The 25,352-nt window shown below is 41.2% G+C and overlaps 1 protein-coding gene across 1 annotated transcript in view; it reads right to left on the bottom strand.

Annotated features, from left to right (window-relative positions):
- Positions 1–25,352, bottom strand: part of ABCB7 (ATP binding cassette subfamily B member 7) — a 95,054-nt gene that overhangs the window by 15,044 nt on the left and 54,658 nt on the right. Inside the window, exons 5-13 of the mRNA XM_075007721.1 lie at positions 19,352–19,484; positions 18,617–18,885; positions 17,431–17,519; positions 17,252–17,339; positions 14,752–14,926; positions 9,477–9,634; positions 8,777–8,940; positions 8,498–8,627; positions 7,757–7,928 (exon numbers count right to left, since the gene is read on the bottom strand). Coding sequence (XP_074863822.1) covers positions 7,757–7,928; positions 8,498–8,627; positions 8,777–8,940; positions 9,477–9,634; positions 14,752–14,926; positions 17,252–17,339; positions 17,431–17,519; positions 18,617–18,885; positions 19,352–19,484 — 1,378 coding nt within the window. The remainder of the gene's footprint in view (positions 1–7,756; positions 7,929–8,497; positions 8,628–8,776; positions 8,941–9,476; positions 9,635–14,751; positions 14,927–17,251; positions 17,340–17,430; positions 17,520–18,616; positions 18,886–19,351; positions 19,485–25,352) is intronic.

The following is a 25,352-nucleotide window of genomic DNA, read 5'->3' as shown; positions in this document are numbered from 1 at the left end:
CTTTATTTCAGCATTATAGTAGTGAGGAGAATCATCATGCAATATTTCTGCTTTTTAAAGCTAATTTACTGACACCAGAGAAATGAGAGTTCACTGATTTGACTGAATGTTGCCCACATTAAGCAAGGCCATTTAAAATAAGTTTAAAAACATGCAAGTGCACTGTTGGCTTGCTACACCTGACATCCCACAATTTGACAATGATCACCACTACTTTACTTCAACAAAAGGAACTTTTTAGAATAGCAATTGGGAGCTGGGCAGGCAGACAGAGGCTGGGTTTCTCCCACCTCTCTGCCCACTGGGTTCCCCCATCTTGGGGTCATCTGCCCTACTTCCCCCAGCTGAGGGGCTGGAGCACTTTCAATTTGCACTTAAGTCGTGTTATTGCAAGCTAAGCACAAATCAAAATCATGTATAACAGGGGATTACCGTACTTCTAAAAGTATGGGCTCAAGCCTCCCTTTTATCTTGATCAGACTAAGTAGTTATGATACATGTTTACTATTAATGTCCACTTTGTAATATTCATCTAATTTAGTCTTAGAAGTGAGTGACTAGAGAAACAAACAAGGGATGAAGCTACAACAAGGTAGGATTCGTAACTGGTTGGAAAAAAAACATCTCAGGCAGTAGTTATCAATGATTCACCAGCAAGATGGAAGGGCATATTAAGTAGGGTCCCACAGAGATCGGTTTGAGATTCAGTTCAGTTCAGTATCATAGAGCATAAGCGTAAATTTTGCAATGATGTCATGGTGGGAGGGGTTACAAATGCTTTGGAGGAGAGGATTAAAATTCAAAATGATCTGGACAAACTGGAGAAATGGACTGAAGTAAATAGGATGAAATTCAATAAGGACTAATGCAAGGTACTCCACTTAGGAAGGAACAATCCATTACCCACATACCTAAAAATGAGAAATGACGGCCTAGGAAGGAGTACTGGAGAAACAGATTTGGGGGAGGCCACTGGACCACAAGCTAAATGAGAGTCAATAGTGTTATACTTTTACAAAAAAAGCAAACATGCTGGGCTATATTAGCAGGAGTGTTGTAAGCAAGACATGAGAAGTCATTCTTCCACTCTCATCTATTCTGATTAATCCTCAACTGGTACCAGTTCTGGGCACAGCATTTTAGGAAAGATATGGACAAATGGGGGAGGAAATCCAGAGAAGAGCAACAAAATGATTAAAGGTTGAGAGAAAACAGCCTATGAGGGTAGAGTGAAAAAACAGGGGTTATTTTGAAGAGATGACAAAGGGACACAACTGAGGTATATAAAAGGCTGTTAACAAGGAGAAAAATAGAAAAAATGCACTCCTTAACCTCTGATAAAACAAACAGCAGTGGGCTTACATTGCAGCAAGGCCAGTTTAGGTGGGACATTAGGAAAAACTTCCTAACTGTCAGGGTGGTTAAACACTGGAATAAATTGTCTAGGGTAGTTGTGGAATCTCCATCATTGGAGAATTTTAAGAGCAGGTCACACAAACACCTGTCAGAGAATAATGAATTCTAGCATGACTGTAGAAGACTGGATTAGATGACCTCTTGAAGTCCCTTCCAGTCATAAGACTCTGTGATTGGAGCTTCTATTCACTACACTACCAAAGCACATCCCCAACTACTGCTTTGCCAACTAGAGAATTCAAATCGCTATGATTTTCAGTGATACAGGTTGAACCTCTCTAGTCTGGCATACTCCCATCCGGCAATGTCTATAATCCATCAGTTTTAGATAGCTGGATGGCCACTTATCACGGGTGTGACCAAGTTTCCCATGGTCCCATAAAGTTTGTTTACAGCCATTGGTCCTGGCTCTCAGTGTTCTCTGCTGCTATTTAACTCTAATTTACCCCAAATGTCTTCTAAGAGCCCAGTAAGCAGTGGAAGAGTTGGTAATGCTCCTAGACAATACTGACATTCTGAGATCTGGCAAATTCTCTCATCCAGCACTGGTCAGATCCTGAGGATGCCAGACTAGGGAGGTTCAACCTGTACATAATTGTTCAAAACAAACCAGCAGTCATGTACCACTTTAAAGACAAACAAAATAATGTATTAGGTGATGAGCTTTCGTGTGGCAGACCCACTTCTTCATATCTGGAGGTATCTGAGGAAGTGGGTCTGCCTCACGAAAGCTCATCACTGAATACAATATTTTGTTAGTCTTTCAATTGCTACATGACTGCTGGTTAGTTTGGTTAGAATACAGACTAACAAGGCTACCTCTCTGGAAATAAAATTTTTTCAAACATATTTTGTGTTTCAACATGAAAGCCTTAAAACAGGCCAAATAAATTTTAAAATTGCAGCGTCAACCTAATTTAAGTGCTTCCCTCATAAAAAGTGTGTTGTGTGTGCAGTCAAAATCACCATGGTGACAGTGCAAAGTGAAAAAATGGAGTCAATGTCTCAAACTTTCAAAAAGGCTTAGTCAGAAGACACTCAAGGTTAGAGAGGTAATAACTTCTTCCCAGAACTAATGGGAGATGTGTGCTTTGAGACACAAAATTTTACAACAGGCATTTCTGACCATTGGTGGGGCCACTGTTTGGAGTTACAAGGTTTGAGATATTAGCAGTACGGGAGAGAACAGTGTAAGAATACAGCCAGCTTGCATCCTGCAAGTCATATAAAACATGTGATGCTGCACATCTATACTTTTATGGAAATATGTTTTTGAATAGGAAGACCTAAGTCATATATACTTTATGCAAATTGGGGCATGTAGCCTATCTTTGAAAAGTTTGTCATCCTCTGTGTAACCCTTTATTTCATTGATAAAGAGAATGAACAACTTTATGAGCTTGCTCTGTGTGAAACTTCTAAATAGAGTAAGGCCTTGTCTACAGTATGTCCCCCACGCCCATCAATCCCCAACATGGGGGGGAAGGATAGCTCAGTGGTTTGAGCATTGGCCTTCTAAACCTGGGGTTGAGAGCTTAATCCTTGAGGAGGCTATTTAAGGATTGGGGCAAATAGATGTTAGGGATGGTGCTTGGTCCTGCCAAGAGGGCAGGGGACTGGACCAGATGACGTCCTGAGGTCCCTTTCCAGCTCTAGGAGATGTGTACCTCCAATTATAAAAAAAAAAAAAAAATTAAAATAAAATGAATGACATAGCTGAAGTCAACATACTGCAGTGTCTTCCAAGCAGTAAGACTGGCAACCGACACTTCCCTGTCAACTCTACCTACTCTTTCCCTTCCTGGTGGAGGGCCATAGTCAACAGGAGATAACTCAGAAGTCAATTTATCATGACTCAGCAAACACAATAAATCAAAGGCCAGAGGATCGAGCACTGCAGCATGAATCCACCATGTAATGAAGATAATCCCTACAATGGATTTATCTAGGGCTTTGATCCCATGGATGGCTGCATACCAAGGTGCTGTGTTAAGTTCCTGCAACAGTCTTCCCAGATCTGAGCTGTTCTCAGTTTCTGTGTTGCTTTGCTAGGGGCTGTTATCCCAACTATCTGCCTTGCTGCAGGAGACAAGAGATTCTGGCTCAGCAGGACAGGACGCTGGGAACCCCCAGAATTTAGGTAGGTAGGCTCTGTGGTATGATCTTCCCATTAGATAACAGGCTTAAGGGGATCTCTGTGACCCAATCTGTCATACAAGGTTATTGGCCAAAATGTTTTTATCCCTATCTACAAAGTTCTACACAGTTCTGTCTTGCTTTATCTCATCTTCCTCTACTCCCTCACTAAACCCTATGGCTATACAAATTCTGCTTCCCTTCAAGTGTTAACAAATGTCTCCATGCTTGCTCCTACACCTGGAACATCTTCCCCCAACCATCTACGCATACAGCCTTCATCCCATGCAATTACTCTTCTGATAACCCACTTTTCTCCACCACCTCTTCTAGACTGTCACATGAATGAAATAAAGATGTTTTAAAAAAAGAATTAAACACTCCTTGTGAAATAAGGCAACTGCCAAAAATGCCAGTTTTTAGATATTGACTTTAAACTTCTCATATATTTCATTTAAACTTGCAACTTTATCAAGTGGCTTTAGTCATGGACAAAAGCACTTAAGAACTTTTACACTTTTAAGATAACAATATGCTATAAATAGGAAAATTGTTTTCTTTCAACATGTACTTTAAGAATAACGTAAACACCTTTATACACATTGCCTTATAGATTTGGTGAAAAACAGGTGGCAGCCTTACATCTTTGAAACCTGGCACAGAAAATGGATTCACGCACCTATGCATTTTATCATCACCACACTTTCTACAATATCTAAACACAGAAAATCAATTCAATTAGTGAAATACATGTAGTAGTACTTCATGAAATGAATTCTACTTTCATGAAGTTATATGTTATAGAACATTTGTAAGAACCATAAGAATACAGACTACCACCTAAAATATAACATTTATTCTTGTTAAAATTGTTTCATCCCACAAGATGAACATTGATCACAGTTTGCATTATTCAACACGTAAAATTCATAGGTTAATGCTGACAATGTCTTGGCACACAAACCTAATAGCTTATTTCTCAATAAAAAACTTTACTTTTAAGAGGTAGTTAAGGTTGAAATGCTCAATCAAAAATACATACATGTGCATACACACATCAGTAAAACCCACAACATTCTACATCTTTAACCCCCCACGTCCCACCACCCCAAAAGTCCTACTAATGGGCAAGACAGCCAAGCATTTCTTAACTGCTATGCAATCAGCTGTCCATCATTCACTATCACCCACTTAATTCTGTCCTGTAAGGATGTCAGCCTTCTATCTCCTATACTTTCCTCTAACATTCATACGCATAATCGTACACAACTACATAGCAGGGGCAATGGTGGGACTAGAGAGGAGATAGTCAGGTCTGACTGTTGAATGGAGGTGGAATTTTGGAAGGGTGATGTTGAAATGCTGGCCCTTCTATGGAATTACACTTGTGGTACATTCCCCACAGCATATAGTGGTTGTGCTGCTAGGTGAGCTGTGTGCCTCCGCGTGGAGCCTCATAGGGTATATTAACTTTTTATTTCCTTGCTTTTTAGGTTTTGTATTAGGCATGTTATATAATCAGCAACCTTAACTGACAGAATGCAATGCATGTTGTGACAGATTACTGGCCACAGACCCTGCAACAAAGCTCTATTATGTCAGCCCCGCCCTAAGAAGGTCATTGGAGCTGACTGAGCAAACCCAGGCCTGATGGTTGGCAGCTGTGAGCCCCTGAAGCAGAGGAGTTATTTAAGGCAGCTGGTAGAGTGTAGAGGGCAGGGTAGGGGGGGAGGAAGAGGAAGAGGAAGAGCCAGGATGTGGTAGGCTCTGCTCCCCTGTAGCTGGGGAGCGAGAGGGATTTCTGTGATCAACTGTCTATAGAAGAGTGGGGGGACTTTCACACATAATAGAAGTACGGGTTCCTGGAACTGGAGTGGTCTCTGCTGTATTTGTGGACAGAACAGGGCCCTGGGGGCCCAGGATCATGAGAGGCCACACTAAAATATGTATTACATTTATACCAAATTCAAAATAGCAAGTTACCATAAAATCCATTTTACTATGAGAAGGATCGATTTTCACTATGCTGTACCAACAAACTCCATAATACTACTGCCCCACCCACCCGCCCCTCCAAGCAATGTTAGACGCTGCACATTTACATTTAAAAACCCAAACTCGGAAATTCCATACACACTTGGGTAAACCTTTAATACAACCTAAGTGTGCAAAATTACCTGGTGACCCTTAAGTAAACGGCCACACTCGAGCATGCTAGGGTGAACTGTATGGGCACTTGAACAACACAATGAGGTACGTGGGGTGGAGGCAGGGTCCAGAGACCCTTTTAAATTGTTATACGGAAATATGGCTCAGCACAAGCAGGCTAAACCACTAATCCCACACCAAGAACTGTGGAACCAAGTGAATTGGGCAAGTCTAGATCAGTCAGCAACGGAATTTACTGAATTGCTTGCAGACTGCACTATCTGCAGCCTTCCCCACCCCCGTCTAAAAGTGACAAACATGAAAAACCTACACAGGAAAGATCCATGGCCTCTGACCTAGCAGCCCAGAGGGCCAGCTGCATACCTTAAAAGGAAAAAATAAGCATGAGATGTATGGTTGTGTAAAATGGTGAGGGGGGCTGAGAGGGGCTGCAGGCAAAGAGAAGCAGAAGCAACCAGGATGTGATGTGTCAGGCCTTGGGTGGAGCCAGCAAACAGCAGGACCATAAAGGGAGGCAGCAACATAAGGAGGGTGAGGAATTCCCAAATTCTGTAGAGACCGGACGCTGTCTGCGACAAGGACTGATCATCCTTCGCTGCTCCTCCCGCCTGCGCGCAAGTTAAACAGAGTAGTGCGTGAATACCTATTGGTACCATGAAGAAATGTGTAACAGTATAGCTTAGATAGCCAGATGCAGTGTTTTGTTCCTGTACCTGCTCAGCTGCGTAAGTACAAGTTAGCATTTGCATTTTTATCTCTGGTTTTCCTTTTAGTACCCTGCCATAGCTATGTGTATTACTGTGTGCGTGTCTTTAGTTTCATGAGCCTGTAAGGGTCACGTGTAAGGCTGAGGCAAAGACGTCCCAGAACCCCTGTAAGGGTTTTGACCCAGTGACCAGGAAGTTCTGAAAGCAAGCTGTCTCAGCTGGGAAGTGTGGTCCACTGAACCTCTGTGTTCTACAGGACAGTTTGTTTGTTTGTTTGTTTGTATCTGTACGTCACACTCTCCTATTAACCCTTAAGCCCTATCCCCTAAAACTCGAAACTCTCACTTCCTGGGGATAGATAACAGCTCTTAGAAATCAGGATAAACAACAGCCAATGAATTCCACCAACCCGTGGGCTGTTTTAGATAACTACTGGGAGTCAGAAAAACCTCAGGGGGTGTTTCTCTTTCTTTTGGGTGTAATCCTATTCCTCCTGTTAGTAGCGTCGTGTAAGCCACGGCTATAACACCATCAGTTTCGTAACAGCAAAATCAATCCCAGTGGTGCGGGTCATCACTGAGACGCGGCCCTCCTTTTTTTTCCCTGTTCAACACTTCACCCACCTCTCACCTCCACCCTTATTTAGGACTTGGAGCACAGCATATTTGCTCCTCACTAAGCAGCAACATACATCATCCAAACACACACATCAGACATTCCAATTCTATTCATACATATTTTTCTACTACCCCAAAACATCAGACCAGAAGGAAAGAAGTATATGTAATTCTGACATTACAGGTTGAACCTCTCTCACCCAGCATCCTGGGGACCTGACTGGTGCCAGATGAGAGAATTTGTTGGACCACAGGAGGTCAATATTTTCTAGCACATTGCCAACGCTTCCACTGCTTAATGGGCTCTTAGAAGACATTTAGGGATAAATTACAACTAAATAACAGCACAAAACACAGAGACTGTACTGGGAGCTGTAAACAAACTTTATGGGAACACAGGAAACTTGGCCACACCCATGATAAGTGGTCGTCTGGCTAACTAAAATCATGCCAAATTACAGCGTTTGCCAGACAAAAGAGTTATGGATTAGAGAGGTTCAACCTGTACTTAATTTTCCCTGAAAATATATTCCTTTAAATAGCTTCTAGACTACAGAGGTCTTGAGCTATTGTTATTAATATTTAACTGTACACATTTTACATGCCTGCTAAGAACGTCAAAATAATGACAACTCAGCGATTGTGTTAAATGCATACATAGTTTGGAGCCAGCAAAAAGAGTGCAAAGAATGTGAACATTTATGGATTTACCAGAGAGCTTGAGTCCCCGTTCACCAACTTGTGTGTTGTATCCATTGGGCATTCGAATAATGGCATCATGGATTCCTGCTAACTTAGCTACTGCATACACCTCTTCTGCTGATGCACCAATGTTACCATATAAAAGGTTGTAGTAGATGGTGTTATGGAATAGAACGGCATCCTACAATTGTAAAGAATACTTTAAATATGAAAACACGATTGATACCTCATGAGTGCAAGTTGAAAACAATCAATACAGATTAGTTTATACTCTTCTACTGAGCCCTGAAGGCAAAAATATTTCTGAGAAAATGTCATCAGAAATAACTGTATTTTGAACAGATACAACATTCATGTGGAGTGACATAATTAAGACCTTTACATACATGCTCTAGTTTTCCTACCTTGCAACAAGTGTTAATGACTATGCAAAACATCAGGCAAGAAACCTCTTCAATTTTGTTCGTAACATTTCCTTGATGTTTCAAATACAAAAATTACAAGATTTCCTGAAACAGCAACGAAGGGTCCTGTGGCACCTTATAGACTAACAGAAAAGTTTTGAGCATGAGCTTTCGTGAGCACAGACTCACTTCATCAGATTTCCTGAAACACTAAAGGAATAGAGACTTTCACACTAAGTCTGATGATGTCACTGTGTTAAGCCTGTTTTCCATTTGACCTAGAGTTTTTGAATATCTTAAGTTATACTACCAAGGACAACTTCTGGGATATTATAAAACACTATACCTGAGGTACAACTCCTATAGCCTTCCTCAAGCTTTCCAAGCTGACGTCTTGTATATTCTGACCAGCAACATATATGTTTCCTTTCTGGGGTTCAAAGAAGCGGAATAGTAATCTTACTATTGTGCTTTTTCTAAAATTGAGAGAAGGTGAAATTTTAGTGTCAAATTTGTAAACTCAATCAACATAAAAGCACATCAGAAAAAACGTTCAAAGCAGAATAAAATCATATGTTCGAACGTCAATCAATGATGCAGAATTTCGCAAAGTCCATTTACCCACCCTGACCCACTACCTCCTACAATGGCCACTTTCTTTCCTGCAGGGACTTCAAAAGACACTCCATTAAGGACTTTCTGCCCCTCAAGGTATTCAAAATACACGTTATCAAAGGCGATGGTAGCAGTCTGTGGCGTGATGTGCAGCGGTGGAGCCAGCTCTTTGTCCTATTAAAAAAAGAGTGCCATTTTATAAACTGCCCAGAATGTATTTCAAACAGCTCAACAAGCTTAACAGTCAAATTCTTAATTCAAAAAGTGAAAGACAGATGCTTTAGCTTTAACAAAGTTATCTATTTTAGCCATACATGTGAAGATTATGGTTCATTCCTCTCCTCCCCTGAAGGTCAAAAACTTCCCCTCTAATCAGTCAGCTTCTAGGCAGCTTTTTCGTGTAATAAATTCTGCATCATTAATTACAACTAAATCACTTAAGAGCATGGTACAAAACACTAAAATAAAAAAACCTCAATACCAATACAACTTCTCTGTGAAATAATATTCTCTTTTACTAACAGGCTTTGTAAGTTAAAAGCAAAAACTATTCCACTAACTGCACTTAAAGCAAAGAATGTACAGAGCTACCTTATACTGCATCACCTTGTAGAACAGAAATGAGCACTAAAAATTAACAGAGAATGAAGCAAAAACATTGGCACAAAATTTTATGAATGAAGTATTGAAGTACTTTCTAAATCACTTACTTTAATTCTTGTGTCTATGCTGAGCAGGGTAAACAAGGTGTTCATATCTATGAGAGCTTGCCTGGTCTCTCTGTACACTGTTCCCAGGAAGTTAAGTGGTAAAGAAAGCTGGAATAACAATCCATTCACCATCACCAGATCCCCAACTGTCAAGTTCCCTTAAAATAAAGATAGGGAGAGACAGCATTCATCTTAAATATTTTACCAGTACGGAACATAAATATTTTAGGCCTGTTAGTGGCAAATCCAGCCTAGTCTGCACTATGCTACGTTTACAACAGGACAAAACTGTTTAACAATACAAAAGAAAAGTCATTCTTGGAGCAGCAGAGTTTGTCCAATGAAATGCCATGGGCCTCTCTAATGCTAATTTAATTAAGAAACAGATAGCTCATGGTATTACAGAACATTAGATGATGTTGCAAACTCCATTGTTTTTCTCTTTTCAATGGGTTCTAAAAAATCTTAGAAATACAGTTAGGCTTAATCAGAGCATCATTTCTTGGATAAGAGAGGGAATATTAACTTTCTATGCGACTCTAGTAAGATCAGACTTAAGATACTGTGTGAAATACCACAGTACTGTGTGATACTGTACTAAATACAATTAGCTGGAAGATATTCAAAGAACAGCCTAAAAGACAGACTGGCCCAAGCTATGAGGAAAAACTATTTGGTCAATCCTCAGAGGTTTTCAATTTACATTCAGCCGAGAAGAACAGATATTAAAAGACCTCCAAACCACTCTTCTACTCCCCTGTTTACAGGCCAGCTGGGACCTGACCTAGGTTACACTGGCTGCAATAGTCAGATACTTCACCAGCCAAGGTTCTGTCACAATGCTGTGTACTCTACTACCTTGCCTTCCTTATTCTGGCCTATCCTTCATGTGTAGAAAGAAGGGCAGGCACACAGACAAAATTATGCCAATGTCGGTCACGCAAGAATTCCCATGTCAAGAGAAATCTTCGTTTACCACGTTAGGGCATCATTCTGGTGCTTTGTTATGCCTGAGATATTTTCGTTCCACTTAATTAATATGACGACCAAATGGGATTATTCTGCTGTCATGTTAGTCTACAAATATTTAATGGTTATTCCATCCCATTCCACGATGGAAGAGGCATTGTTTAATATGGTAACAGAGAGGAGGGATGGAAGTCAGTAAAGAAAAATAAAACATGTAGACTTTTTTTTTTAAAACTGGAATTCTAATAAGATTGGAAAATAGCCACTTGAAACTAATGATGGAGCTTCACTAGAATAATTTAAACTACATATTAGAGTACAGTACGTCGTGTAGGGAAACAATCTTGCACAGGTAAGCGATGGAAATGATTACCTAATCGTAATAAAATGCCCAGCAAAAAGCCTTGTGTCAACAAGTATAATAGTCATTTTTATATATATTTTTGTAATTCTTCAATACATACTATGAAAGGCAAGGCGTACAAGTGTGCTGCTAAGTTATGTTTCCTACTGAATCTTTTTCTATTTAAATGTCTGATTCCTTAGATTAATAGCTACCATAACGTACCACAATAATAAATGAGTCTAGATAAGTCTATCAAGTAGAAGATCTACCTCCAGAGAAGGGCTTTTTAAACAGAGCTAGGCACTCTAAGCCAACAGGAGAGAGCTCTCCCATTGAAAGAATTAATTCACCTCCCAAACCTGGAGGTACTTATCTTGGTAGGACAAACAAAGGGAGACGGGCTACTCATACCCCTGAGTGACGTAAGTGGTAGTGTATGTATAGTTCCAGTATTGTCTCAGAATGAACAAGCACAGAAGAGCAACTGACTGGTGGAAAGACTTATTTGTAATAAGTTTTCATTATACCCGTCTAGTTCCACGACCTTACCATCCTCAAAAAACCAAGAACCCCATCAACGATAGTCTTTTCAACATGAGTTACTTTGCCATCTGCAAGTCTTTGAACTACCACTGCCCATGGATCTTTTGTAACAATTAATGGAGCTTTTCAGTGTAAGGTGCATCACCATAACATTTTCCTGACCATTGTAAAATATTTGATTTCAATTTAAACTGTTGCCACAATTAATTAAAATATGTTAACGTCAATATTCTTAGGTATACTCAAACTGGAAGGCTTCCCCTCCTCCATGTGCACTGCAATAACAGCAAATTAACATTTAAATTCATGGACATAATTTTCAATGGCGCAAGAGTCTGACGATTAGATGGAACATTTCTGTTGCAACGTAAACAGAACAGAGTTTTCATACAGTTACCACTCTTAGATGACTGGGATTTTTAAAATACAAGTGTTCAGCAATTATCTTTCCTAATTTAAAATGTCAGAGACTCACGAAGTTATTCATCTAGAATCAGTGAATTTGTAAGTGTAATATGTTTTCCTTTAAAGAGAAGAACCAGTTTCTTCTAAAGCATAGGTCTCACTATCCCACACATATGCGACAGAATGGCCGTGTCCACACTAGCCAAAAAATGGCCATTTCGAAGTTTACTAATGAAGCGCTGAAATACATATTCAGTGCCTCATTAGCATGCGGGCGGCTGTGGCACTTCGAAATTGACGCAGCTTGTCCAGACGAGGCTCCTTTTCGAAAGGACTCTGGCCACTTCGAAGTGCCGCGGCCGCCCACATGCTAATGAGGCGCAGATTATGTATTTCAGCGCTTCATTAGTAAACTTCGAAATGGCCATTTGTATGGCCATTTCAAAGTTTTTGGTTAGTGTAGATGTAGCCAATGAAAATATAATGGTATCAAATGAGAGGGCAAATACTTCATATCAGCCATGTCCAACAAAATATTTCAAGGGTGAGATAAACAGACTTTGAAGAACTTGTGTCATTGTGACAGAAGTTAAAACTAAAACAAAGTGACAAAAATTGCATTTAATAAAAATGCCTGCCATCCAGTAATACAGACAAGCACGTAATATATCTTATGCTCTGATACATCCAAGTTTTATTTTGATCTGCTAGTTTGTTTTACTTCTGGCTAGGACAGCTCAGTTGGAGCATTACCTACATGAAAAAGCGAAAAACCAAAAGAAAACCTCACCACAAAGTTACACCCAAACATCCACTCCTAAAACAACAATAATTTAAAATTACAGCATCAGAAGCTGTAGGTAGATCTGAAGAAGTGGGTCTGTCCCACAAAAGCTCATCACCTAATAAATTATTTTGTTAAGTCTTTGAAGTGCTACTTGACTGCTTTTTTGTTTTGACAGCATCAGATGCAGTAGTATCACATTTTGGGCATGTCTATATTATAAAATTAGGTCAATTTTATATAATTCAATGCTGACCATATGATTTAACAAACGCAATTTTACACCCCCCCGCTAGACGGCTGTGGTCCACGGAGCACATCCTCACTGCGAGGGGTTGCACAGACTCAAGGAGTAATGCATTGTGGGTAGCTAGCCCACATTCCCTTCAACAGACTGGAATTTTAGACTAGGGTCACAATGCCTCATGGGATGAAAACCTTGTTGCAGGTGGCTATGGGTGCATGGTGTCAGCCTTCCATGTCTGTGGCTCAGAATTTGTCTTGTCCTCTGATATGCTTCTTTAAGCTCCTTTATTTTCACACAGCACTGCTGTGTGTCTGTGGTGTGCCTCTTGTCCACCACTCCTCGTGAGGTTCTGGCATAAATATCAGCATTTCTTTTACTGGTTCAGAACTGTGCCTACCCAGACACTTATTCTCCCCCACTTTACACCCACTTCCCATCCCCAGCAATCAGACCCACAATCTTCTCAACCAGCGGAGAGCAAACTTTTTACATCGGGCCCCACTTTTTGTCCCTGCAATTTAGCAGAGCTCCCTGCCCCAAAAGTCCTGGAAGCGAGCGGTGATCTTCTGGAAGTGCTGTGCTGTGCTCCCTCAGCAACGGTGGAGGTGGAGGCCCTGGGGGTGAGCGGGGAGACAGCAGATAAATCAGCTTTCTGTATGCCACTTTCTCTTCTGAAAAGCTTGGCTTTTATTTTTAGTTCATTCAAGGAAGACACACCAGCAAAAAAATTTATACATCTAGTTTTTTATCAGTTGGACCCACGTGATCATTTCTCTGACCCAGGCACTTAACAGAAAGGTGGACAGCAATTGAGCTAATTTTGTAACTTATTGTAAGGGATTCTCAGCAGCGATGAAATGCTCAGGAGCTTTGAAGCAAACCCAGTTCAGGTGCCTCAAGGAGTTAAGTATAAAATAGAATTAGCACTTGTAAAGCAAACCACTGATGGACCCAGAGCCCACAGCCAGTATTTGGGAGATCTGAGCACACTGTTGAAGGGGGACTTAGTATTCTTGAGGGCCCTGCCAAGTGGGAGTAGGGAGTAAGTAGCTGGTAGTTGCTGATCTGGTCTGGCCTGGGAGCCGAGCTGTTTAGTCTTCACAGCGTGTAAAGCCTGCCTGCTTCTCTAACCACACTCTTCCCCCAGGCTCTCCTTCTGGGCATGGGGTAGGCTGGGTGAAGCTGAGCCAGAGTTCACCCATACACTCAGCTCCTCCTCTCTTTCCTGCAGGAGGGTCATTGATTCATTAATGAAACGGCTGTCCTGCAGCAAGGCCACACCCTCCTCCCTGGAGAGACTCCCAGAGTGAGCTGTTGTCTCTGGAAAAAGAAAGCAAGCAGCCATGAGATGGTTCCCTGCAGAAGTCAGCACAACAGGAGCAGAGTGGCAGGGGAAAGGCAATGGAGGCTATGTTGCAGAGGAGGGCAGCCCAATCATGCTGTGCCCCCTCCCCCCCCCCCCCCCCCCGCTTACAAAATTTCACACCTGCCACTTAGTGCATGCCTGTCCTAAACCCTGCATGGTGCAGGCTTTTGACACTGGGCAAGCATGCTCAGCTGTGCTCATGAGCTCTCCATACAGCTCCTAAAGAAAAGGAGCGTTCAAAAGTTCCTGGGACTTTTCCTGCTGAGCTGGCTGAAGATCAGTGAAGTTCAAAGTGCTCACTAGAGCAGAGCATTCACAATGGAATACTCTAGATCATCACCTGACTCTCTTAACTCCAAATTAAAATACAGTGTTTATACTGCCCTAATTTACTATGTGAATGTCTCCTCAACCTTTACTCCACTCATTCATATGGAGCACAGGGGACAATTTTCAAAATCCTTTAAGATGGTGTAGATACACTCAAATTCGACCTAATGATGAATACCTCAACCTAATCTCACAGCATAGACAGCCCTCTCTAAAATACCTTACTCCAATCCTACTATTAATGCACAGGGGGACTTGTGTTTTACTTAGAGGCAAATCATTTACCTGCAACAATTCCCTGACTTGCAAGTACCATAATGGCTGTTAAGCCAATGCTGAATATAGCATTTTGCCCAAAGTTCAGCATAGCTAAAGTAGAGGTAGTCTTCAGTGATGCATTTTCATAGGTCTTCAAAAATCCATCATATCGCTGGGCTTCATATTTTTCATTATTGAAATACTACAGCATAGACAAAGGTAGAAAAAGTATGTCATTCTTTAAAATGTACTGGGGTTGCAGTACTTTAGCTAAACATAAGATTAATTGTAACATTAATTATGCACGAGTCGGGGTTCAAAAGCATACTAGATACCTACTCATTGGACAATTAAACCTAATACCCAAAGACAATTCTAAAAGCCCAGCCAGCAAAGGCCAGGGCCATGACCTTGTTAGATGACCAGAGCCCACCTGGTATCTGCACCAGAGTGCTCTTATTGGACCTAGCTTGAGTGATTCATCTTTTGTGTTGATTAACAATCTTATCTATCTTCTGGAACTTCCCCAAATGCTCTTCAGATGGCAAGGTCCTCATGATTTTACTCTTCATCCAATCTTCATTTTTAGATCCTTCTCAACAGAAAACTTCACTACTTGTGCCTTTCTACTTACAGATTTCAGAAGCAGTGGAAGCCTAAAACTGATATGTCTCTAGCAGTGTCGGGGTTGCTCACAGCAATCAGTCCTGGTCCCTTTCCACTGCTGATATTTAGTCTTATTTCTCATATAGATACAGTGGCTGATGTACAGAATTAGAAACAACACTGTCCTGCTGCTGGCTCAGAAAGATGGCACGAAAATGGTTTATATTTAGAAGATGGTCTTCAACAACCATAAGGGGTGAGGGTTGTTTTGTTTTAGATAAACTTTGAAAATTTTGCAGAAATTGTCAACGTAGGGTCAAGCACTCACTAGAAAAAGCTTCCCACTGCTTACTGAGGAATGGCTGTATCACCATCCCCTGCATGCAGTTTTCACATTATCTAGATTAGACCATTATCCATTTTCAGAGAACTACATTTTTTAACATATAATTGATCTGAATGTCTGACCATAAAGCCTCACTTCACCTAGGCTGGAAATGAACACCAAAAAAATAAAATGCCTTCCCCCACCACCTTTCTGTTTCTACTAATGCCCAAAGAACCATTTCTTGCACCTTAGCTTAGAAATTAGCTTAGGCATCTGTACTGATATAAATCAGTAATTCTCAGACTGTGGTCCATGAACTACCAATGGTTTTCATGTCCCTTCTTGACAGTCTGCCTGCAACATAACACTTTAAGACTGTGCATAGGGATGGGTATTATGACAGGACATAGTCCATATGAGAATCTCTCTTCTACAAAAGTGCTACAGAGACAAGAAACACTGGAAGACAGCTGAATGGTAACAGAGAGGTAGCCGTAATAGTCCGTCTCCTTTAAAAAATAAACACATTCATGTAACATTTTAAAGACTAACAAAATATTTTATTAGGTAATGAGCTTTCATGGGGCAGACCCACTTCTCTAGATCTGAAGAAGTGGGTCTGTCCCACAAAAGCTCATCACCTAATAAATTATTTTGTTAGTCTTTAAAGTGCCATGACTGCTTTTTTTATTTTGTTTTGTTTGGAAAATAGCTGGAATAAGTTATTCATCAGACTTTATCATTTGCAAACAAGATATTGTTTTAACTAAAACTACGCATCACAAAACGCATGACTTCGAGTTGTGCTTCACTTGCGTTAATGCAAGTTAAGTGCACCTTGAAGCTGCCTTCTGGCTGGGGGAAGCCAAGTGTGCAGCCGTGGCAGTGGGGCTTCTCCCTGGCTTTCCCCGGCTGGGAGAAGCCGCACCACAGCTGTCTGCCTCGCAGTGGCTTCTCCAACCTTGGGGAAGCTGGATGGACAGACAGCTGTGCCACTGCAGCTTCTCCCCGCTTCCCCCAGCTGAGAGAAGCCGAGCCTGGCTCCACACCAGCTGGAGCAAGCAAACTGACCAGAGATGAAGTGGTCAGTTTCCTCACTCCTGTCAGTACAGGGGAGCCTGGAGCCACGCTGCCACCTGGTTCTCAGCTCCCCTCACGGTGAGAGCCTGGTAATTCACCAGCACTCGTGCTGGTCAGTTTCCCAGCTCCCGCAAGCGGAGGGGAGCTGGAAGCCAGGCTGCCGCCTGGTCCCCAGATCCCCCTCGACTCCTTGGAGCCAGAAAACTGACCAGGGCTGATGCTCTCATCACTTTCCAGGCTCCCATGCTTTGCACAGGAAATCTGACTTATGCAGGAGTTGCGAGAATGTAACCCTCACATAAGTCAGGGGTCTACTGTTTCAGGAAATTGAGCTGAAGTTCCAAAAAGTGAAGGATTTTGTAAGACAAAAAAAATGGAAAACAGGGATTGATGCTAAAAGATGCTCTCTTGTGTAGCACACCCCTAAACTCACCTGCAATATATAGATGTTAGTGGATAACTATATCTTATATCACAGTGTTAAAGACAGCAAAAGGAGATTTGATGTCTTACCTTCACAGTTTCATAATTTAGCAGCGAGTCAATTGCAGCATTACCTGCATCATTATCTGCTTTGTTCATTTCTATTCTAAATTTAGTCCTGTAAAATAAAGGTTTTCACAGTCAAAGAGTATTGGTTACAGTGAGAGGAATAATCTTTGAATCCTGATTTGTTTTAAGGAATGCCTTACCTCCATTGTGTAACTCCTATCGTGAATGCTGTATATGTGCCGAGTGTCCCCAGGGTTACAAATGCAAATTGTGCACCGCATTTATAATACTGAAGGAGAAAAATACTAATCTTCAGTATGACTCAGTATACCAATATTATTTCAAAAGTATCATAGCATCCAAAAACTGGGTAGGTCCCTCCCAAAAGAAATTAAAAGACATGGCCCTTACCCCAAACAGTTTATAAACTAATAATCAGCCTTGATCTAACTGGGTTAGAGAAAGGGTGCTGGCTAAGGAAGGACAGAGGTAATATCAATGAGATAATGAAACGACTCAGCAACCACTAGTACACAAAATGGTGAGAAAAGGCTTTCAAATTTTTTTTAAATGATTATTTTGTTCTAAGCGTCTTAGTCTGCAAATTTCTTCAAAGCTTTGCAAAAAATGGTGAGTCTTAAGTGACAGAGTAGTGGCCTTACAGATGTGCCTTGGAATGCTGTTCCCACTGTAATCCACTCTGAGTATACATAGCTTTTGGAGACAGTGTGAAAAAAGCTGTAGGAGGCTGAGTGAGAAGCAGATGAATGGGATACCAAGGCTGGCATCTCTGACAGGGTCATCATCAAATGATACCAGGACACAAATTTACATATTTTTAGGCTGCTACATTTAATCAAATTATTTAATCAACAATGTTTGTGAGGTGTAAAATCAAATTTAATGTAAAAATCCAAGATAAGGGACAACACAAACAAAAATACTCATGAAGACAAGGGGCTAAAAATTAATTTCAAACCCATAGGATTTTTTCCTATATTCATCCAGTTTATTAGCACTTCACACACCAGACATCAGTTCATGTATAGTCATTTTGCCCTTTTGACATTGTTAACTTTTCCATACAACATTCGAGAGAGATAAAACATTTAGAATACCATATAAATATAACCGTAAAAACTGCAAATTAGGTTACCCAGCAGCATGTATTGTACCTAAAGTTAGCTTAAAATAATGAGTTTTAAAATAGCTAAGTTTAATATTAACAGCGTGCGCTCTTTTATGCTTTCTGTACTGGTATCTTCCAAATGCTATGTTTTGTAAGTTTTGTTGCAAAGGAAATTCAATGTTAGATGATGTTAATCCCAAAAAAGTGAGACCTGATCCTTCAATTTACAGGATGCTTCATGAATAAGTAACACTTACCAGAATTCCACTCACAAGTGCCATTTCAAAAACAGTGGGTCCCAGATTAAATACTAAAGCACTGAGCACAAAGCTGATGCCTCTTGTTCCCCTGTCAATAGCTTTTGACAGAGCTCCCGTTTGTCTGTTCAAGTGGAATCCCAAATCCAGGTTATGCAGATGGAGAAAGACATTCTTTGCTATCCTTCTGATAGAATTCTGGGCTACTTTCCCAAATACTGCATTTCTAGCTTCATTAAATAAGGCAGCCCCAGCTCTTGACACACCATCTGAAGAAGAAGAATATAAGATTCTTCTTAAGTCACTTATTTTACTCAACTTCAAAACAGCCTTGATAAATAAGTATGATAGAGGGAAGAGGTTGTTCCTCCCTTATAAATGGCTATTTTTATACAAAGGGTATTTGTAGCACTTACTGCTCCAACGTGTACTTTTTTGATTTATTCATTTTTAATTTGGCTTTTGTTTGTGGCTGTTTACTACAAACATACTGGTGGGTCAACTTGTTAGAGGATTCATTATTAGAAATTAATTCTATAAGGAACTCTCCCCCCTGCCCCCGAACTGGGAAACAAAACTAAGGCCACAGAAAGCTCAGTATCAACAGAAGTAGGAAAAAAATATTAGAATAACCATCTTCAATGCTTAGCAGCAAAAAAGGTCATGAGCTCTAATATTCTAAAACCTCACTGCAGAAAGTCAACACCTGTTGACAGATTAAGGAATCACACTTACAGCCAATCAAAACAGCTGTTGCCATGGTTGCCACTGTATTTGGTGCATCACTCAGGTTCAGCATGTTTCCAGACATCTGGTTGAGGTTGTCTACTGCATATTTAAACATGAAGGGAACAACTATATTCATGGCCTAAAAGCATAAAAACAGCAATTATCTAGGATGTGCTAAAATATTTATTTATAAAGTATAAATATTTCCCCTGAATTAACTACAATTACTGCATTTTGTTATTAACCACTTAATACCAGTGAGATGGCACTCCTGATTTCAAAAATACAATTATCTGCATTAGGAAGTTTGAACTTCTGTGATAGAGGGATTACTTCATGCTTCCCACCGGTTCGTTTTAAATATCACCTTTCATCCTAACTCAATAGCTCACTGTAATTCATTTTGAAGACTCATTCAAACAATAGCAAGACAGTTGAGCAAGTATCAATGGTCTGCACAGTATACACTTACCAGTGCCATTAAGCTATAAAAGGTCAAAGCCTGCCCATTGTAAGAATTTTAGCTACAAATACTGCCAGGTAAAACAATGGAAATGGTTAATGCAGAGAGCTACTGATTTTAAAAAAAGGCCAAAAACCCAATATATTAACTCTGGGCTGCGTTCTGAGAGGGCTTAAACACCAGAAAGTCCAAATGACTCAAAGAAAGTTGAGAGAGTGGTTGGCTCTTTGTCTTGTGTAATAGTAGTATTACTTCTCATTTACAGGGTGCTCTCAATTTTGAAGGTGATTTCAAAGATTAACCTTTTTTACCTAGGTTAATCACACAATTCTCCACAATAATGTAACATAGTTCTTTTACAGTCTATACAGCAATATGAATTACTTGTTACCTGGACATGAAATATAGCGTGGTTCCCAACCTTTGAGATGGTGACCCATTTTGACAATTCAGTAAATCTCTGACCCAAGGCAATTCAAAACGCTGCCTCCCACACCCCCAGGCTTAAAACCCTCACAGTCCCAAAATGTCCCCTGCCACCTCACACAAGCGACACTGCTGCCCCACGCTGCTTCTTTGCTGGGCTGCTGCCTCCTCTGTGCAGCTCTCCACAGCCCTCTTACTCCCTTCCTTCCCCCACTTGCAGCACAGGCAGTTCCCTGTCCTTCTGCACTGAAATAGGACTCAATTTAATTGGTTTAACGGCTAAGCCCTCCTGCTGGCCATTAAACTGAATTTCATTTCAGCACAGCAAGACAGGGATTGGGAACTGAAGGAATGAGCGGGAGCAGTGGTGGGAGCTGCAAATGGCTCCTTAAATAGACACATGTGGTTCAGAGCTGCCCAGCCAGTAACCCTTAGAAAATCTAACAGTGACTCATGTTTGGGTCCCAACCCATACGCTGGGAATCCCTGAGCTAGACAGTACTAAATAGTCTATAAGAGAGGGAAAACAATAGAATTGCCTGCACATATAAGAAAGAAGAAGCCTGGTTAAGTTAATGAAGGATTTATCTTGAAAATTTTCACTTGCATACATTAAGAGCAAAAACACGTGAAGATTCTGTAATGCTTAAGAAAACAAATATCCCAAATCTTGTTAATGTTCCATTATTATACCATTCATTTATACCAACTATGAAGACGCAACTGTCAACAGCTTTAATTTTATCTCCGACTGATAAAATTATTCAGGGATTTAAACTCCTTTTAACAATGAAGGTTTCAAACTAAGGCATATGAGTTTCTTAGCAACTGAACAGATGCCTTACGACTCAATATCTTTAACATATACCAGATGTTAAAATACCCTTACAATGAACTGACTTTGTATAGATGCTTTGCAATTAGAAAAAAGGGAGATAAAAAACGAATTAGTCCTACAAGAAGATCACCTATCAACTTTCAGTGTGTTATCTACTTAGCATCTGGAGAGGATATTTGTAAATGACGTAGCCCAGCCCCTCTTCAATTACAAAAAGGCCAGATTACACCCCAAATGAATTCTACTATAATAGCACCTAAAATCCTTAATCTTGATTGAGCTCCATTGGGTAAAGGCAGGCCCACCAACCACAGTGGGAGGAGGTGAAGGAAAGAGGACAGTTGCCCCAGAGCACTAAGGGACCCAAGGCATCAGAGGACAGAACTGTGAGCTCCTTGGAAATACTTCTACTGGGCTGCTCCACACAGCTCTAAGATCGAGGGCGGCCATGTGGGGGGGGTGCGGCAGTGCCATGGTCTGAGCAATGGTAAGGGCTACCTGCTCTAGGCTCTGCTCCTTCTGCCCTTGGCCCCACCACATTTGAGGCACAGAGCCAGGCGCCCCTTTCCACCTTGCCCTGGGGCCGATGGCGGCTGTTGGTCCCCGAGTAAGAGACTGTTTAGTTAATCTGAACATCCAAACAACAAACACTAATGTTTTCTGTGAAAAGGAATAAAATTGAACTGCAGCAAAAGTTTAAGAATAGTTTTTTACAACATACACTAAAAATATCTGACACTGCAAAAGTCTAAAATGATAAAAAAAATTGTTCGCAAACAGAAGCAGCTGACAGGAGCTTTGCAAGGGAGTTCTCTAGGTGAAGGAGAAGTGATTAAGTGATCCTTCCAGTAAGAGGTTCTCTCTAGTGCGTGTGTTTGTGGTATGTTTGTGGCTTGCCTCAAAGATACTGTGCTGAGCTTGTTTGTTTGTTGGACCATGTGTTAAGGCTAGCAGCATGCTAGGCAAGGCTCAGAGCCTCTTAACAAGGTTTTGATACCTAATCCCTTTAACACCCATCAAGCCTTAACCAGAGGCATGGCTACTCAGTAAAGCCAGGGCTTTAAAAAGCATGCTGCTAAGTGACCAGAGGAGCTAGAGAACAGGAGTAGCTAATGGGGGAGTTTTGTGAGAGAGTTTAGAGGGGAGAGCTTGAAGTGGGGGGTTCAATACCTGTAACATTCTTTAAACTAGACTAATCCAAACTCATGCAATTTAAAAAACAAAACAAAACACCTAAAATAGGAAAGAGAGAGTAGGAATAAATGGTCAGTTCTCAGAAGGGAGAGCAGTAACTAGTGATGTCTCCTGGGGCCCATACTGGGACTAATCCTATTCAACATATTCATAAATGTCTGAAGAAAGGGGTAAACAAGTCAGGTGGCAAAATTTGCAGATGATACAAAACTACTCAAGACAGTTAATTCCAAATCAGACTGTGAATAGCTTCAAAAGGTTCTCATAAAACTTGGTGACTAGGCGAAAAATAGCAATAAATTTTAATTTTTATTAATTCAAAGTAGTGCATATTGGAAAACATAATCCCAATTGTATGTCTAAAATGATGGGGACTATATCAGCTGTTATCACCCAAGAGAGAGCTCTTGGAGTTATCACTGATAGTTCTCTGAAAAAAAAAATCAACTCAGTATGCAGTGTCAGTCAAAAAAGCAAACAATGTTGGGAATCATTAAGAAAGGGATGGAGAATAAGGGAAAGTGCACACTAAAAGGGAAGGTCAAATTAAGATACGCAACTCCAGCTACATGAATTACATTGCTGGAGTCTACCTTAATTCGAGCTCCATGCTGTGTCCAGTGTGAGCAGTCGATGGGACCAAACCTCTTGCTGATTTCCTTTACTCCTCATGAGGAGCAAGAGTACTGGCACCAATGGGGTACACTGCGAATTTGGTTCCCTACCAGGCATGCTAAACCAAACTCCTGAAGATCAGCTACAGCAGTGTTGATCTTCCCTGTAATGAAGACAGAGAGTATTTCATTGCCTCTATATAAATCCATTGTATGCTCAGATTTTGAATACTGAGTGCAAATGTGGTCACCTCATCTGAACACAAAAAAAAAAAAAACAAAAAAAAAAAGGTTGTGGCATTAGAGAAAAAGTTCAGAAAAGGGCAACAAAAATTATTAGGGGTATGGAATGGCTACCAAATGAGGAGAGATTAAAAAGACTAACTTTTCAGCTTAGAAATGAGATGACCAGGCCCAATGAAGGGTTGGGGAGTAGGCAACTGGCGTGGGTCCCAGCAAGACAAAGTGCCCAGAGCTCTCGGCTGCCAGAGCCCCAAGACCCTTAAATCACTGTCGGAGAACTCTGTGGCTTGCTCCAGGTAGCCCTGAGGGCTGGGGTGAGCACCATGGTCCAGGTAGCTCTAAGAGTTGGTGGCCCCTTGCCCTGCTCCTTCCACTTGAGGCCCTGACCCTGTTGCGGGGTGCAGAGCAGGACCCTCCATCACCCCTTGCCCGGAGCACAGAGAGTCTGTTGGCAGCACTGGAGATGACTAAAAGGGGATCTTCTTGGATGCCACTTGATAATGAGTAGGACATCTTCATATCACCCTCCTATTTGTTAGTCCATCGATGGCTGATTAGCCCAATTCTGGAGTCAGAGGTCTTATCGCAGAAGGGACAGGTGTTGGTAGCAGTTAGAGGGGCACGGGGCAGTTTTTGATACTCTTCTTCTCCACCTCTCCTCATCTTCACTGAGGCGGAACTGCTCAAATTGTGCCACCCCCTTAATGGATTACTGCTCTCCACTGGGAATGGTCCTAGGCAAGGTTCTCCCAAGTGTTGACACCAATTCTGTACTTTTTCCATGTGTGCCTTCAGAACGTCCTTATATTGCTTCCTCTGGCTCCCAATGCTCCTTCGTCCTTCCTTCAACTCGGAAAACAGAATTTGTTTTGGGAGGCACTGATCTGAAGCAGTCCAACAAAGTTGTTGGTGAACAATAATGGCTTCAATGCTGGTCACGTTCAACTCTTCCAGGATGCTAGTATTCGTACTCCTATCCTCACAATAGATATTTAGGATTCACCTGAGGCAGCGTTGATATTGTTCAAGTGCCTTCAAATGATGCTTGCATATTACCCAGGTTACACATGTGTACAGTAGCTTTGGAATAACCACTACATGGCACGCAAAGAGCTTTGTCTCGGCATAGATGTCCTAGTTTTCAAAGCCCTTTTTGTTGCAGGTGGGCAAAAGCAGAGCTTGCATAGCTCAGATGGTGCTGGATTTCCATGTCCATGTCAACTTTAGCAGAAAGATGATTTCCAACGTATGGGAAATGCTCCACGTTTTCCAGCAGTTCTTCGTTGACTTCAATAGAAGGTACATAAGATTGTTCTGCTGGTGAGGGCTGGTGGAGCAGCTCAGTCTTTTTCATATTGTGTGAGGCCAAGATTCTCGTATGCTTTATTGAAGGTGCTTAAGATGGTCTGAAGAGCTCTGTGAGAAAGAGCAACAACCATGTTGTCATCCCATGCATTGGAGCTCCATGATCAAGGTCATGGAGGTCTTGCTTTTAGCCTTCCGTCTCCTGAGACTAAAAAGTTTCCCATTTGAGTTATTGACAATCTTCATGACATCTAGAAACTTGCCGTCAATGAGGGGAAGGGTCATGGAAATGAAGATGTAGAACAACGATCGGGCAATGACACAGCCTTGTTTGACTCCTGTTTTGACCAAAATGGGGTCACTTTGGGATCCGCTGTTGCTTAATATGCAAAAAGAGAATATGATAGAGGTCTATATAATCATGACTGGTGTGGAAAAAAGTGAATACAGAAGAGTTATTTAACTACTGCCCACAACACAGGAATGAGGGGTCACCAAATGAAATTAATAGACAGCAGGTTTAAAACAAAGGATGTACTTCTTCACGCAGCACACAGTCAATCTGTGGAATTCTCTGCCAGAGGATGTTGTGAAGTCCAAGACTATAAAAGGAGTTCAAAAAAAGAGTTAGATAAATTCATAGAGGATAGGTGTAACAATAACTATTAGCCAGGATGGGCATCAATATTGTCCCTAGCCTCTGTCAGTCAGGAGCTGGGAATGGGCAATAGGAGATGGATCACTTGATGATTGCCAGGTTGTTCAGTGCATTCCCTCTGGGGCACCTGGCACTGGCCAGTGTCAGAAGACACTGAGCGAGATGGACCTTTAGTCTGACCCAGTATGGCCATTTTTAAGTTCTTCGGATAATAGTAACTTGTTCTCTGAAAGAAAGAATGGAGCTCTGAAGTTGTCAGTTTTTGA

Source organism: Carettochelys insculpta, chromosome 13 (assembly GCF_033958435.1).
Source record: "Carettochelys insculpta isolate YL-2023 chromosome 13, ASM3395843v1, whole genome shotgun sequence".
Classification (NCBI taxonomy): Eukaryota; Metazoa; Chordata; order Testudines; family Carettochelyidae; genus Carettochelys; species Carettochelys insculpta.
Note: the sequence above shows the minus strand (reverse complement) of the source record. Positions and strands in the feature narration are given on the sequence as shown.